The sequence below is a fragment of the Oncorhynchus keta genome, chromosome 23 (assembly GCF_023373465.1).
Source record: "Oncorhynchus keta strain PuntledgeMale-10-30-2019 chromosome 23, Oket_V2, whole genome shotgun sequence".
Taxonomy (NCBI): Eukaryota; Metazoa; Chordata; class Actinopteri; order Salmoniformes; family Salmonidae; genus Oncorhynchus; species Oncorhynchus keta.
In genome coordinates, this window is record NC_068443.1 from 40,460,388 (window position 1) to 40,476,470 (window position 16,083).

At 40.0% G+C, this 16,083-nt stretch overlaps 1 protein-coding gene across 5 annotated transcripts; it reads left to right on the forward strand.

Annotated features, from left to right (window-relative positions):
- Window positions 1-1,602: 1,602 nt before the first annotated feature.
- On the forward strand, window positions 1,603-16,067 carry mier1b (mesoderm induction early response 1b, transcriptional regulator). Of its 5 annotated transcripts, none has more exons than XM_035800435.2 (13): window positions 1,603-1,742; window positions 2,645-2,669; window positions 4,505-4,644; window positions 4,997-5,191; window positions 6,668-6,800; window positions 7,125-7,186; window positions 7,318-7,390; window positions 7,531-7,682; window positions 9,651-9,732; window positions 9,983-10,077; window positions 10,531-10,577; window positions 13,967-14,097; window positions 14,224-16,067. In XM_035800435.2, the coding sequence occupies exons 1-13, from the start codon at window positions 1,734-1,736 to the stop codon at window positions 14,577-14,579; spliced, it is 1,500 nt and encodes a 499-aa protein (XP_035656328.1). In that variant the 5' UTR covers window positions 1,603-1,733; the 3' UTR covers window positions 14,580-16,067. The 5 variants fall into 5 exon arrangements, with proteins under 5 accessions (XP_035656328.1, XP_035656326.1, XP_035656329.1 ...); XM_035800433.2 differs by having other exon boundaries at window positions 9,986-10,077; window positions 10,450-10,577; XM_035800436.2 differs by having other exon boundaries at window positions 9,986-10,077.
- The last annotated feature ends 16 nt before the right edge of the window (window positions 16,068-16,083 follow it).

A 16,083-nucleotide genomic window follows, 5' to 3' on the forward strand; every position in this document is an offset into this window, starting at 1 on the left:
AAGAAGCGTTTTGATAATTGACTTTTTGATACTTTTGGATAGCCCTGACACAATCGCTGATGACTGTTTTGTACAGCACCCCTCAAATGACTTCAATGATGTCAGTCAGACTGAAGTATGTAGCGAACGATAGAGCAGTGGAAGAATTCCGTTTGAGTCTTCAGGCAAAACCTTATGCCTAACCCTAACCTTAAATTAACACAAAAAGCACATTTTTCTTTTCTATAATTTTTATGATTTTGCAATTTTGACTTTGTGGCTGTGTTATCTAGGGGAAACCAGACAATAATGGTTGAATATAGCCAAAGATAATGGATATGCTGACAAGGTACGGTAGCCACAAGGCTACCTGCCGCCCATATAATATATAACCCCTCGTTGATGATCCCTTATTGTAATCTTTTTTGGAATTTGAAAGAGAGGCTACGCTATCAGCCTAATTTCATGAATATGCATAGCCATCTTGAGACAACTCTGATATAGTGTTTTTTCTCAAAGTTGCCGGGATGTCACGTGTTCTACTTATATCAGTACAATTTTTTCAATTCAATTCAAAGGCTTTATTGGCATGGGAAACATGTGTTAACATTGCCAAAGCAAGTGAGGTAGACAACATACAAAGTGAATATATAAGGTGAAAAACAACAAAAATTAACAGTAAACATTACACATACAGAAGTTTCAAAATAGTAAAGACATTACAAATGTCATATCATATTATATATATATATATATATATATACAATGTACAAATAGTTAAAGGACACAAGATAAAATAAATAAGCAATAAATATGGGTTGTATTTACAAGGGTGTTTGTTCTTCACTGGTTGCCCTTTTCTCGTGGCAACAGGTCACAAATCTTGCTGCTGTGATGGCACACTGTGGAATTTCACCCAGTAGATATGGGAGTTTTTCAAAATTGGATTTGTTTTCGAATTCTTTGTGGATCTGTGTGATCTGGGGGAAATATGTATCTCTAATATGGTCATACATTGGGCAGGAGGTTAGGAAGTGCAGCTCAGTTTCCACCTCATTTTGTGGGCAGTGAGAACATAGCCTGTCTTCTCTTGAGAGCCATGTCTGCCTACGGCGGCCTTTCTCAATAGCAAGGCTATGCTCACTGAGTCTGTACAATACGTAGAATGTATGCACACATGACTGTAAGTCGCTTTGGATAAAAGCGTCCGCTAAATGGCATATATATTACATAGTCAAAGCTTTCCTTAATTTCGGGTCAGTCACAACGGTCAAAACTTAAGCATTATGGAACTTCTATGGATAAAATAAACGTCACAGAGCAAATAAGACATTCATGCTGGCCAAATTCGAAACTCATTGACCTCCATACAGAAACTCCTTGGTTGGTGGGCGAAAAAACGGCACCTGCTGGAGGGAGACAGATTTTCCGTCAAATTGGGCTACTCCTGTCCTCTTCCTCTGATATAGCCCTCTGAGTTGTAGGGTTTTGATTAGATGGGTTACACTTTTCGTCAGATTTTCGTAGCAGGTTATTATAATTAACGAAGCCGGTTAGAATAATTAGGTTAGGTTAGGACAGGAAGAGGATTAGACTGAGCTAAAATGCCCCCCCAAAATAACTTGGGACAACAATTTGACAAACGCTGTACCCTTTCTAGCCCTGACCGAGTTGTAGGGAAAATATGTGTATGGGCGGGGCAAATCAATCCGGGAAATTGCTGACCCCCAATGTAACCCTAAAGGATTTCAAACATGGCGGAGGTAGGAAGGAAACTCCAATAAATATCCGGGATAATAAAAATGTTTTAATTTATTTTTATTTATAGAGTTGATTCTGGCGGGTGCACTTCCCAAATGAGAAGCAAAAAATATGTCCTAAAAATACGGAGAAGAGATATACATTTTTAAATGTTAAACTTGTCGCGTTTCCATAAGTTGTATTTTTCAAACTTCAGTTTAGCGATGCTGGCTAGCTTCGTAGCTATGCTAAGCTATCTAGCTATAGTTGGCAGACTGCTAGCGTTAACGTTACCCACTCGAAAATATAGAATTTAATATTTCGAGTGCTATTGTATTTTTTTTGACCTGGTGGTATTCTGCATATCGAAGACGAAGCTAGGTGGCTAACTATTTGAATAACTAACTTAGCTCGCTAAAGTTAGCTGAGGCAGAGGCTAGCAAATAGCTAACGTTAGCTAGCTAATCATTCATACCTAAGTGTCTACATTGTGAGAACAACCCATTTGTTTATCAAAAACGACTTTAGCCATCTCCTGAAATTGATGATATGACTTGTTTCAATTATGGCCTGATCAGAGTCCTCTCCGTGCAAGAACCAGCTAACGTTAGCTACAGTAATGTCTATTCTACCTTGGCGTTGGCCAACAAGGAGCCAGGCATAAGTTTCAGGCGCGCTTTTAGTTTGACTTCCACTTCCATCCACTACCCAGACTGATGATCAGTTTGCTGTATTGTAGGTAGTTCATATTCATGTTTTTGTTCAGGCCTAGGTTGCCTGGAGACGATCTTGACCTCATCCAGAAAACAGCATAATTCAATGACAGTGTCTCTGAACCGTATAACAAAGTTACAGCTACATGTTTTGGCATCAACCGTAATGTGTATCTGTATCTGGTTGTGATTAATTTTGTTTTGTGTTTTAGCCCTCCGTTGGGAGTACGAGCCCAGGTAAATATTGTTGTATTTACAACCGAGAGAAAGGTGTATGCTCATTGATATGTTCATTTTAATCCCTCATTAAATCATTAACATGCGTGCTTCTACACCTGCATTGCTTGCTGTTTGGGGTTTTAGGCTGGGTTTCTGTACAGCACTTTGAGATATCAGCTGATGTAAGAAGGGCTTTATAAATACATTTGATTTCAAGTAAAATTGTGCTGAACACACCACGCTAACCACATTTCGATCCTCCGTTTTTATGCGAGTAAAGTCATACCATATAAATAATAATCATGACAGCAGTGATGGATCAGTGGGTCCCAAAACTGGGGCGCGCTAGGGGCTGCCAACAATAGTGGTGTGAACAGCTTCCATTTTTTTTATTGGTCACATACACATATTTAGCAGATGTTATCGTGCGTGTAGCGAAATGCTTGTGTTCCTAGCTCCCAACAGTGCAGTAGTATCTAACAATTCACAACAATACACATCTAAAAGCAAAAAAAAATGAAATTAAGAAATATATAAATATTTGGATGAGCAATGTCGGCGTGTCATTGACTAGAATACAGTATATACATATGAAATGAGTAAAGCAGTATGTAAACATTATTAAAGTGACTAGTGTTCCGTTTTTAAAGTGGCCAGTGATTCCATGTCTATGTACATAGGGCAGCAGCCTCTAAGGTGCAGGGTTGAGTAACCAGGTGGAAGGCCATCAGACTGCTATTTAACAGTCTTGATGGCCTTGCGATAGAAGCTGTTTTTCAGTTTCTCAGTCCCAGCTTTGATGCACCTGTCATGGCCTTCTGGATGAGAGTGGGGTGAACAGGCTGTGGCTCAGGTGGTTGATGTTTTTGATAATCTTTTTGGCCCTGCTGTGATGTCCGGTACTGTAGGCGTCCTGGAGGGCAGGCAGTGTGCTCCCGGTAATGTGTTGGGCAGACCACACCACCCTCTGGAAGGTCCTCCGTTTTTTTGTCATGAACAGTGCTTGTGCCCATAGAAATAGATGTGGCGTACGGAGGTGGTGAGAGATGTTCCCCAATGCTGGAAGAGGGGCCTGATTGATGCAGTTTAGGAACCCCTGATAGAAACAGGAAGTTTCTGTACAATTTTAATAAATACTGACAGATAATTTGTTCATTCGACATGGTAGGATCTTTTTGTGTCAGTAAAATGCATTTTGCGAGAATAGGTGGTGGAACCTTGGGAGTCAAACGATGATATGGTGTGTGGTCCTCCCACTACGAATCGGGAAAGAAACCATACAGTTTATTAGGCTACAGATTAAATACGTTATGAATTTCTCAGGCTGGTGAAAGTGCAAGGTGATGAGCTTGATGCTCCTTTCCAATAAATATCGAGGGTCTTATTCTGTTGACATGATCGATGCTTGACTGCCGTTTGATAATGAAAAATATTCTCGCTCTTAGCCATAACAATCTCATGTAGACTAGCCTACCTGCACTGTATCGGCGAGCTGTTGCCTAGAGTGCACATGCCAAGACCAGAGTAAGCACATTTGCTATTTACCGCAGCAGTTCGTGGCTAAACTATCGGTGGAGTTGAAAATGCGATGGAAACGCATTGAACTTTAGATTTTTATTCAGTATATAAAAAATATACATTTAGCAGATTTTTATCTGCAGAATGTCCATTTGGTGGAAACGCACCACTGGTGGGAAAATGTGCATATTTTCTTTATGCGACTTTTAAAATATTTGCCTGAAAATCTGTCACCAATTGGATGGAAACCTAGCTTATGTCATAATATTGTTTGTTATAAATCATGTAGCACTTTATCAAGTATCTCCTCAGTTTCCTGGTGTGTTTTTTCTTAGGAGGTTCAGCAGACGACTATGAGTTTGATCCTTCAGCAGATATGCTCGTTCACGACTTTGATGACGAACGCACACTGGAAGAGGAGGAGATGCTCGAGGGGGAGACCAACTTCAGCAATGAGATTGATGACCTTGCACGGGTGCGTCTCAACGTAATTTCTTCTTGTGGTTTGAAAGTTATCCAGGGTCCTATTCATTAGGCACTGATCGGAAGAAGATGGACTGAAACAGGGAGGGACTACCCAAACTTGTCCAATAAGAAACACTTTTTTTTTTTACGTTGCAGAACGTTTTGCTACAGTGAATGCTCTAATGAATACAACCCTGGGAACAGTAACCTTTTAGTTATAGATATAGACTATTTGACCCCTATTATTGTAACGCTATACCAGTGATTTATGTCTCAAGGCAACACTCACATATTGATAATGTGAAGCCAGCTAGTCTGTATGTGCAACAAAAGTTGTTTTTGTTGTTCCATTTGTGCCATAGGAGGGAGAGATGCCCATTCATGAGTTGTTGAGTATGTACGGATACGGCGGTGGTTCACCTGCAGATGGAGAGGAAGAAGACGAGGAAGACCTAGAGGATGACGAGTTAGAGGATGATGAAGAAGAGGAGGAGGAGGAAGAGGAGCTGGACAATGATGAAAGCAGCAGAAGCACTGGTGAGCTGAAGAGGAGTAAGGTGGGTGCCATAAATCTCCTGAAATAACAGGGAAAGCAATCAACATACTCCTAAAGAAGGAATGCTTGTTTGCACCTTATTGCACTAATTTGAATGTTATAAATCAATACTACATATTCTGTAGCCAACGAAGTTTACATACTTAGAAATGTATACGACACTGAAAAAAAAATATAAACGCAACATGTGAAGTGTTAGTCCCATGTTTCATTGGCTGAAATAAAAGATCCCAGACATTTTCCATATGCACAAAAAATGTTGTGCACAATTTGTTTACTACTTTGTTAGTGAGCATTTTTCTTTTGCCAAGATAATCCATCGACCTGACGGGGGGGCACATCAAGAAGCTGATTAAACAGCATGATCATTACACAGGATCACCTTGTGCTCAGGACAATAAAAGGCGACATTAAAATATGCAGTTTTGTCACAATACAATGCCACAGATGTCTCATGTTTTGAGGGAGTGTGTAATTAGCATACTGACTGCAGGAATGTCCACCAGACCTGTTGCCAGAGCATTGAATGTTAATTTCACAACCATAGGCCACCTGCAACATCGTTTTAGAGAATTTGGCAGTACGTCCAACCGGCCTCAACGTTGTGAACAGAGTGGTGGTGGTGGTGGTATGGGAAGACATAAGCTACGGACAACAAACACAATTGCATTTAATCGATGGAAATTTTAATGCGCAGTTACTGGTACGAGATTCTGAGGCCCATTGTCGTGCCATTCATCAGTCACCACCACCTCATGTTTCAGCATGATAATGCATGGACCCATGTCGTAAGAATCTGTGCACAATTCCAAGTAGCTGAAAATGTCCCAGTTCTTCCATGGCCTGTGTACTCGCCAGACATGTCACCCGTTAAGCATATTTGGGATGCTCTGGATTGACGTGTATGACAGCGTGTTCCAGTTCCCACCAATAGCCAGCAACTTTGTACAGCTATTGAAGCGTGAGACAACACTCCACAGGCCACAATCAACAGCCTGATCAACTCTATGCGAAGGACATGTCATGCTGCATGAGGCAAATGGTGGTCACCAAATACTGACTTGTTTTCTGATTCACACTTCTATCTTTTTTTTACGGTATATGTGACCAACAGATGCATATCTGTATTCCCAGTCATAAAATCCATATATTGGGGCCATGTGAATTTATTTCAAATGACTGGTTTCGTTATATGAACTGTAAGTCAGTCAAATCTTTGAAATGCGTTTATATTTCTGTTGAGTATAGTTACAAATCTGCTTATAGAATTTAAAATCCTGATCATACTTAAAACATGCACGCATGACTGCTAAATGGCATATATTATTATATAACAGATGCATCTAGGCAGCTTTGATGCTGATTCCAATGTTTCTATGAATGAATGGCAATTTTGTTGTTTCACAGGGGTGTTTTTGACTGTAATGCACCATTGGTGACTAATCTGTGTGTAACTCCGTGATGTGTGTGTGTTCAGACCGAGAGGGTGAAGATCTCTTCGGGACTGGGGAACGAGAACCAGTTGTCCAACGAGGGTCACACGCGCTCCATCAAATCCCACTGCACGGCAGAGCTGATACGTGGATCACAGAAGCTCAAGTACTTTGAAAGTATGCACCTTTACTTCTGTCACGAGCAACGTTTTTTTATTTTTTTGTTCTTGTGTTGGATAGTTTGTGAGATCTTGTTCTATCGGTTTTAACCCAGTGGTTCAAAATGAGAACTGATATGTCTCAGTAACCAGGTTTCCGTCCAACCTTTTTATGTGAGTAAAGTACACGTAGGATCTTTTTTTTTTATCTGCAACAGGCCTTGGTGGGAAAAGGCGCATAGTGTTTATGCGGATTTTAGAATATTTGCGTGAAATTCTGTCGCCAATTCGGATTGAAACCTAGCTATTAAAAAAAGAGTCAAAATGCCAAATCTTGTTTCAGATAATGATGCAGAGGAAGAATCAGAAGACGAAGATTATGTCCCTTCTGATGATTGGAAAAAGGTAAATATATTGTTTTTTTATTATTGTTTAATCATTCGTTAGATATGGTAGTTCTAACCTTAAAGACATTTTATTAATTTGAAGCACACTTTCGATTCGTGAATCTAACAATGTTTGTTTGACCTGGACAGGAAATCATGGTTGGTTCCATGTATCAGGCTGAAACGCCCTCTGGCCTTTGTAAATATAAAGATAATGAGAAAGGTAAGGCGTTATGTTTGCAATTACAATGCACTAATTAAGTTCAAGTGAAATATCTTCCAATCACAGAGGTAAATGGGAAGTAAAATGTATTTTTTTCCTTCTCTCTTTCTCCCCCTCTCTCTTTTGTTCACTCGTGCCAGTATATGAAAATGATGACCAGCTTTTATGGGACCCTGAGTTCCTTCCCGAGGGCAAGGTTCTGGAGTTTTTGACGGAGGCGTCAAAACGAACAGGAGAGGAGAAGGGAGTGGATGCCATCCCTGAGGGATCCCATATCAAAGACAATGAGCAGGTATGAAGACCACCACAGTCGAGCCGACTGGCACACCAAAGAAAAACGATTCGCAACGGAAAACTTTGTTTATTGGAAAAGTTTAAGCCTTCACATTTCACTGTTCCAAAACTTTATGCCACCTACAGTTGAAGTCGGAAGTTTACATACTTAAGTTGGAGTCATTAAAACACATTTTTCAACCACTCCACGCATTTCTTGTTAACAAACTATAGTTTTGGCAAGTCGTTTAGGACATCTAATTATTGTGCATGACACAAGTAATTTTTCCAACAATTGTTTACATACAGATTATTTAATTTATAATTCACTGTATCACAATTCCAGTGGGTCAGTGGGCCTTTCTGTAGCTCAGTTGGTAGAGCATGGCGCTTGTAACGCCAGGGTAGTGGGTTCGATTCCCGGGACCACCCATACGTAGAATGTATGCACACATGACTGTAAGTCGCTTTGGATAAAAGCGTCTGCTAAATGTCATTTATTATTATTATTATTACATAAACTAAGTTGACTGTGCCTTTTAAGCAGCTTGGAAAATTCCAGAAAGCAAAGCCATGGCTTTAGATGCTTTGACATAATTTGAGTCAATTGGAGGTGTACCTGTGGATGTATTTCAAGGCCTAACTTCAAACTCAGTGCCTCTTTGTGTGACATCATGATCAAAAGAAATCAGCCAAGACCTCAGAAAAGAAAATTGTAGACCTCAACAAGTCTGGTTCATCCTTGGGAGCAATTTCCAAACACCTGAAGGTACCACGTTCATCTGTACAAACAATAGTACACAAGTATAAACACCATGGGACCACACAGCCGTCATTCCGCTCAGGAAGGAGACGTGCTCTGTGTCCTAGAGAAGAACGTTCTTTGGTGCGAAAAGTGCCAATCAATCCCTGAACAACAACAAAGTACCTTGTGAAGATGCTGGAGGAAATAAGTACAACAGTTTCTATATCCACAGTAAAACGAGTTCTGTATCAACATAACCTGAAAGGCCTCTCGGCAAGGAAGAAGCCACTACTCCAAAACCGCCATAAAAAAGCCAGACTACGGTTTGCAACTGCACATGGGGACAAAGCTCGTACTTTTTGGAGAAATGTCCTCTGGTCTGATGAAACACAAATAGAACTGTTCGGCCATAATGACCATTATGTTTGGAGGAAAGAGGGGAGGCTTGCAAGCCGAAGAACACAATCCCAACCATCAAGCATGGGCGTGGCAGGATCATGTTGTGGGGGTGCTTTGCTGCAGGAGGGACTGGTGCACTTCACAAAATAGATGGCATCATGATGAGGAAGGAAAATTATGTGGCTATATTGAAGCAACATCTCAAGACATCATTTAAAGTTGAAGCTTGGTCGCAAATAGGTCTTCCAAATGGACAATGACCTCAAGCATACTTCCAAAGTTGTGGCAAAATGACTTAAGGACAACAAAGTCAAGGTATTGGAGTGGCCATCACAAAGCCCTGACCTCAATGCTATAGAAAATGTGCTGGCAGAATGGAAAAAGCTTGTGCGAGCAAGGAGGCCTACAAATCTGACTCAGTTACACCAGCTCTGTCAGGAGGAATGGGCCAAAATTCATCCAACTTATTGTGGGAAGCTTGTGGAAGGCTAGCCAAAACGTTTATCCCAAGTTAAACCATTTAAATGCAATGCTACCAAATACTAATCTGACCCACTGGGAATGTGATGAAATAAATAAAAGCTGAAATAAATCATTCTCTCTACTATTGTTCTGACATTTCACATTCTTAAAATAAAGTGGTGATCCTAACTGATCTAAAACAGGGAATTTTTACTAGGATTACAAGTATGGAATTGTGAAAAACTGAGATTTTAAATGTATTTGGCTAAGGTGCATGTAAACTTCCGACTTCAACTGTACTAAACAAGCAACATTACCATAAAGACTTCAGTATGCACTATTGTCTGTAACCGTCTTCTTTACAATGTTGTCTTTCCACAGGCGCTTTATGAGTTGGTCAGGTGTGAATTTGACACAGAGGAAGCTTTAAGAAGACTAAAGTTTAATGTGAAGGCAGCTAGAGGTAAGACCAGCAGTGAAAGTATTTGAACTTTCTCTTGATTTCAGTCAAATATCTGGCATATTTTCTCGTAATTATCTCACCAGGCATGTATGGCTTATTGAAGTATTTTGATGATAAAGGCTTTCCTTTGGTTACTTGTGTCTTGTTCATAGCATCCTACGCCTGGGACCTGTAACATTTTCATGGTTTTTACGATATTTTATTTGAACGCAGCAGTTGTCATGATGTTAACTCTTTCCCTCTGTCACAGAAGAGCTGTCTGTGTGGACAGAAGAAGAGTGTCGATATTTTGAGCAAGGACTAAAAGCTTATGGGAAAGACTTTAATTCCATACAAGCCAACAAGGTAAACTATGTTTATCTTAGAGATATCCTATTATATTTGCTACAGTGTTTGATTGAAAAGTATATTGACATTAAGAATAATACTAATCTTCATGTTGATTTGAGAGTTGCATATGTTTTTTTAAGCAATCAGGGTTGGGGTCAATTCCATTTGAACCTCATTCAACTTTCGTGAGGAATCGAAAATCAGTTTATGAATTGAAAAGCTACTCCTACTTTTTCACAAGTTTTTTTTTTCTTTTTCAATTCACAAATTGCATTTCGACTCATCCATCATAGACTTGACTGGGGAGTTGAAATTGAATTGAGTCCAACTCTGAAAGGCGATGGTAATAATGGCTATCTCGTTGTCTGCTGATATTACATTTTTCAGGTGAGAACTAGGTCAGTAGGAGAATGTGTGGCCTTTTATTACATGTGGAAGAAGTCTGAGCGTTATGATTTCTTTGCACAGCAAACCAGGCTGGGGAAAAGGAAATACAACCTTCACCCCGGTGTCACGTAAGTATTTTCACCAGACTAAGTACTTTTCAAATGCTTTCCCAAATGTTTTAAATATATTTGATTAGTCAACAAATTTGTTATGTTATACAATTCAATACATTATAGATTTTTTACTTACCTGATTTGAGATGTATTTTAAACATATAACGAATAGAGTATATGGGTCTTTCTATAAATAATGGGGCCAATGTGTGACATTAGGATCAACATTTTAAAACGGGTTGAAACAAAATGGAAAAATAGTTGTATGCAGTTCCACATGAATTTAAGAGCAATATATGTGAATTAGCCCATAACTCCACCTTTCCAACATAGGCCTAGGACTGTACATCCTTTAAGCAGGGTTCATACAGACATTGGCAAGTCAAACTCAAGGACTTTCAGGGACTTCAATCACTTAATGGTAATTTAAGGACCTCAATGTTATACAATTGTACATACCGGTATAGGGCCTAATAGAGACCCCCCCTCAAAATTTTCTAGAATATGTGAGAATAATATGGACTTGCCTGACTAAATAGATTGGATGCATGTGTGGCGATCTTCCTGTGTCCGACGCAGGCACACATAATAAACCATGAATAGCGGCAGCATTAATCTCACTTTCGCTGTTTTTATAATGAGAAAGCGACCAAAACCTAGCAACTTTTTGTAATAGAAGGATCTGTATGGAAGGCGAAGTTGAAGCCAGCGTTAGATGTCGTCCTAATTATAACCGTACATGCTTTTAACGCAACGGAGTAGTGCGAAACCTTTCAAGGAAAGTGGCGGGAAACAAATGAAAGCGTCCACAAAGACGGATCAAAAATGAAATCACAGATAATTTCTGACTTTTCAAGGACGAAATTGAGGAAATGTCTGATTTTCAAGGTAGGCCTATTCCAGTACTTGCATTTCTGAATTCAAGTAGACTACTTCAAGCGACTTGTATTGTTTAAAATTGCAGGTGTAACATGGAATCCAACATTTATTTGTTGCGTTATTTAATTACCAGATCATATTGTGAAGTTGGCCACTACTAGGCTGTCATTTGTCATTATATCCAGAATAATTTATAGGAATAGCGTTGGGTGTTGCGCAATAGTCTATCCTACACAATTGCACCCAGGAGACTTGGGTGTCCAATCCGAGGCACAAAAACAAAAAGGGAAAACATGACCTCATTACCTTCATACTTTCTCTGTTAAATACAACGAGACCCGGTTGTAAATCAAGCAGACTACAACAGATGAACATCAATTTGCTAGGGATATTAGATCCAACGTGTATCCAGGCGCCACGGTCTTCACCGACATAACAAATGAGACAAATATTCTTGACATTCCTTGCGAACACCTTTTTTTCCAGCACTTGGGCTGTGTTGTTGCATTTTGCGTGCGCTATCACAGCAACTGTTCGTCACTTGACTGTCATTCAGAAATGTTCACCCCGTAACATGAGACACGAAACGTTACGTAGTTACACTGGATTTCTGAGAAAAGCTATACAAAAAGCTGTCTGACAACTAGGTCCAGGGTTCTTACAGGGTTTAAGTTCAATGTCTAATTTAACCGGTTGATGCTTAATATATTATATAACAATAACTTATACTGCCATAAATGCAAGGACAGGAAACTGTTTTGTCACACGATTTTGGTTTTAAATGAATTTGTGAATTGTGTTTAATATAGATGTTTCCCCTTTACAGTGCATGTTGTTACAGCCTGAACTCAAAATTGATTTTCTCGCATCTACACAAAGTACCCCATAATGACAAAGTGAAAACATGTTTTTAGGAATTTTTGTAAATGTATTGAAAAATGAAATATAGATCTCATTTTCACACCCCTGAGTCAATGCTTAGTAGAAACACCTTTGGCAGCGAATACAGCTGTGAGTCTTTCTGGGTAAGTCTCTTGTTAAGAGCTTTGCACACCTAGATTGTTCAACATTTTCCCACTTATTCTTTTCAAAATTGTACAAGCTCCGTCAAATTGATTGTTGATCATTGCTAGACTACAATTTTCAGGTCTTGCCATATATTTTCAAGTAGACTGAAGTCAAAGCTGTAACTCTGTCACTCAAGAACATTTACTGTCTTCTTGGTATGCAACTCCAGTGTAGATTTGGCCTTGTATTTTAGGTTATTGTCCTACTGAAAGATGAATTCATCTCCCAGTGTCTGGTGGAAAGCAGACTGAACCAGGTTTTCCTCTAGGATGTTGCCTGTGCTTAGCTCCATTCCGTTTTTTTATTTTTTATCCTGAAACCCCCCCCCAGTCCTTAATGATTACAAGCATACCCATAACATGATGCTGCCACCACTATGCTTGAAAATATGGAGAGTGGTACTCAGTAATGTGTGTAATTGGATTTTCCCCAAATATAACACTTTGTATTCAGGACAAAAAATGAAATGCTTTGGCACATTTTTTTGCAGTATTACTTTAGTGCCTTGTCTGGAATATTTGTATTCTGTAAAGCAGGTGTATTCAACACTTTTTCAACAATGAAAAAATGCAGTGGAACTGGCTTCAAGGTCCAGAGTTGATTTAAGGCTATACAGGCTTCCTTCTTTTCATTCTGTTATTTTAGGTTGGTATATCACAGCAATTAAACTTTAACTGTTTCAAAGTCACCATTGGCCTCATGGTGAAATCCCTGAGCAGTTTCCTTCCTCTCTGGCAACAGAGTTAGGAAGAAAGCCCAGATCTTTGTAGTGACACAGTGTATTGATATTGACCCCAAGTGTAATTAATAACTTCACCATGCTCGAAGGGATATTCATTGTCTGCTTTTTTCCCCATCTTTACCCATCTACCAATAGTTGCCCTTCTTAGCGAGGCATTGGAAAACCTCCCTGGTTTTTGTGGTGGAATCCATTTGAAATTCACTGCTCTACAGAGGGACCTTACAATTAATTATCTGTATGTCTGGGGTAGTCATTCAAAAATCATGTTGATGCTCATTTTTACCCTTGAACTTATTTAGGCTTGCCACAACAAAGGGGTTGAGTACTTATTGACTCAAGACATTTCAGCTTATTTTTTATTTGTAAAAAATATATAAAAAACATAATTCCACTTCGACATGGGGTATTGTGTTTAGGCCAGTGATGACAAAATCACAACAAAATGTGGAATAAGTTAAGGGGTGCGAAATCCTCACTGGTACCCTATTTTAGAGAAAGACCCATATTAAATGTAACTTGGATGTTCCATGTCACTAATACATATTCAAAATGTGTGATAACCTTTGTTTTGTGAACCATACCTACTGTTGATACTGTTCTAGGGGTATTAATCAAATATCCTTTTTACACTATAATGCTGAGCTGATATGTGCTATGCTGGTAGGCTGTAGTTGATGCTGATTGTGTGGTTGGTTGTCTACCCCATGTGTCTCAGGGACTACATGGACCGGCTGCTAGACGAGACGGAGAGTGTCACTTCCAGTCGGGCGGCCTCGCCCCCTCCCACCACCTCAAACAGTAGCACCAGCCACTCTGAGAGGGAGGACGGCAGCAGCAGCCACAACGGTAAGGGAGAAATATACTTGGGGAACATGAAATGCTGTTAAAACGACGGAGAACATATGTGAATTCTTGTGAAGACCCTACATAATTCATGATGTCAGCAGCTCACTCTTATCCTTCCTCCAATAGGTGTAGTGAGTCAAAACTCTGGCTCTGGAGAAGGTTCTCAATCGTCCACGGTGGCGAATGAAGTCAAAGCAGAACCCGCCCAGTCCAACAGGCCCACTGACAACCACCCCTGTCTGGACACTTTCCCTGCTCCCACTGCCTCGGACAATGACTCCAACGACTGCGAGGCGGCGGCCGTTGTGCCCAGCCACAACAGGAACGGCTCCCTGGAGCCCCACCGTGCCGACGGTCACTACGATGAAGACGCGCTCCTCTATGACAGGCCGGCCAAGAGGTGCCGGACGGAGGCGGGGTCACTGGAACAGGGGGAGCCGGAACCCTCCAGAACATCGACGACACTCCAGCAGGAGGACTGATGATAGATGACGACCCCTTCTCAGAGGTCAAAGGGCACAGAACCAAACCTTTAAAAACCATGGTCGTATTAATTAGTGCACACGGAAGCAAAACATTTAGCAACGAAAAACAAAAACTGCCGATTATTATTGGACAAGTTCAGGTAGTCAATCCCTGTTTCCTTCCATCTGTTTTCGTCCGTTTAGTGGCTAATGAATACGACCCGTACTAACCAACCAAACCCAGCTGGGCCACACCAGCAAACAGAGGGAGGGCAGCGGCCTGATTGTAAAGGGGCACAACATACAGCCCTGCCTCGTCCCCCATCCAGCAAAACCTCCAACGCTCCACACATCCAAAGTACCACAGTTCCTGAATTCCTACCTTCTATTACTTCCACCACATAATACTTCATACTGATTCTTCTACTCATTCTCCTTATTCCCTTTTTTGGAGAGACCGATCTCAAATTTGTACGCTCAATGCTTTTTTCCTATTTGTATTAGAATAAAAATCAGCTGTGATATTTTTTTACGTGAAATATATTTATATTTTTTAAAAAGAAATGTATTATGATTGATGGGTATTTGCTGTCCTAGCCATTTGAAACCAGGAAATCGAAGGGGTTCTATGTAGAGGGTTCTAGGTCTTCGACAGGGCAATAGATAAGCAGGCAGATTGGCGCTGTTGCAGGCACACTGTTGCACTTTCATCCTTTATTTTCTTTTTGTTGATATTGAGTGGTTAACGCAACACTGCTGAACGACATCATTGCTTATTTGAAACTTGATCCCCCATATGCCGTAACCATGGATATATTTTTTAAGTGCAAGAAATGAACCAATGGGAGTGTCTGTCCCGAGGTTTGTTTGTGTAAAAAAGCGTCTGACATCAGTGATGTCCTGTGGAACGCATCATTTTTATTTTCTTAGGCTTTCATGTTTTGTTTTTGGATTTTTAGACAGTAAGTACACGTAAAGTTTATAGATTTGATGTTGTACAATTATACTTTTTGATAACTGTCTAATCTGTCTGTTTTATGGTCTCTCCTTGTTGCTCCGAGCAGAGCTGTTCTAAAGTAGTCATTATTTCCCAGGCCCATTTTTTTCACCTGGTGCATTGACATTTTTTGCAGCAAGATGTTTGACAATGACTCCATGTTAATGAGAGATGTGCAGTGATGCTTTTTGAAACCGGAGACTGGTACCAGTAATGTTTCTTCTCACCTGCCATTACCTGCAAAGTTTCATGATGGCCTCTGTAAGCAAGCTCTTGTTACGAATTGTAATTGAAGAACTTGACTGTAATCTTCAAATGTGAAGGACCTCCATTTAGTTCCAGTGGAGGCTTCTTAATAACAAGACATTGTTTTGAGAACTTTATTTTGTTACAGTAAGTAGCCTTTGGTCTACATTCACAAATGGTAAAACAAAATTGTTGATTAAAGTGAAGTGTATACCAAGACTGGCTGTGACAGTGGCTATATTTAATAAATGTATTCAGACTGGTGACCTGTTATTTCAT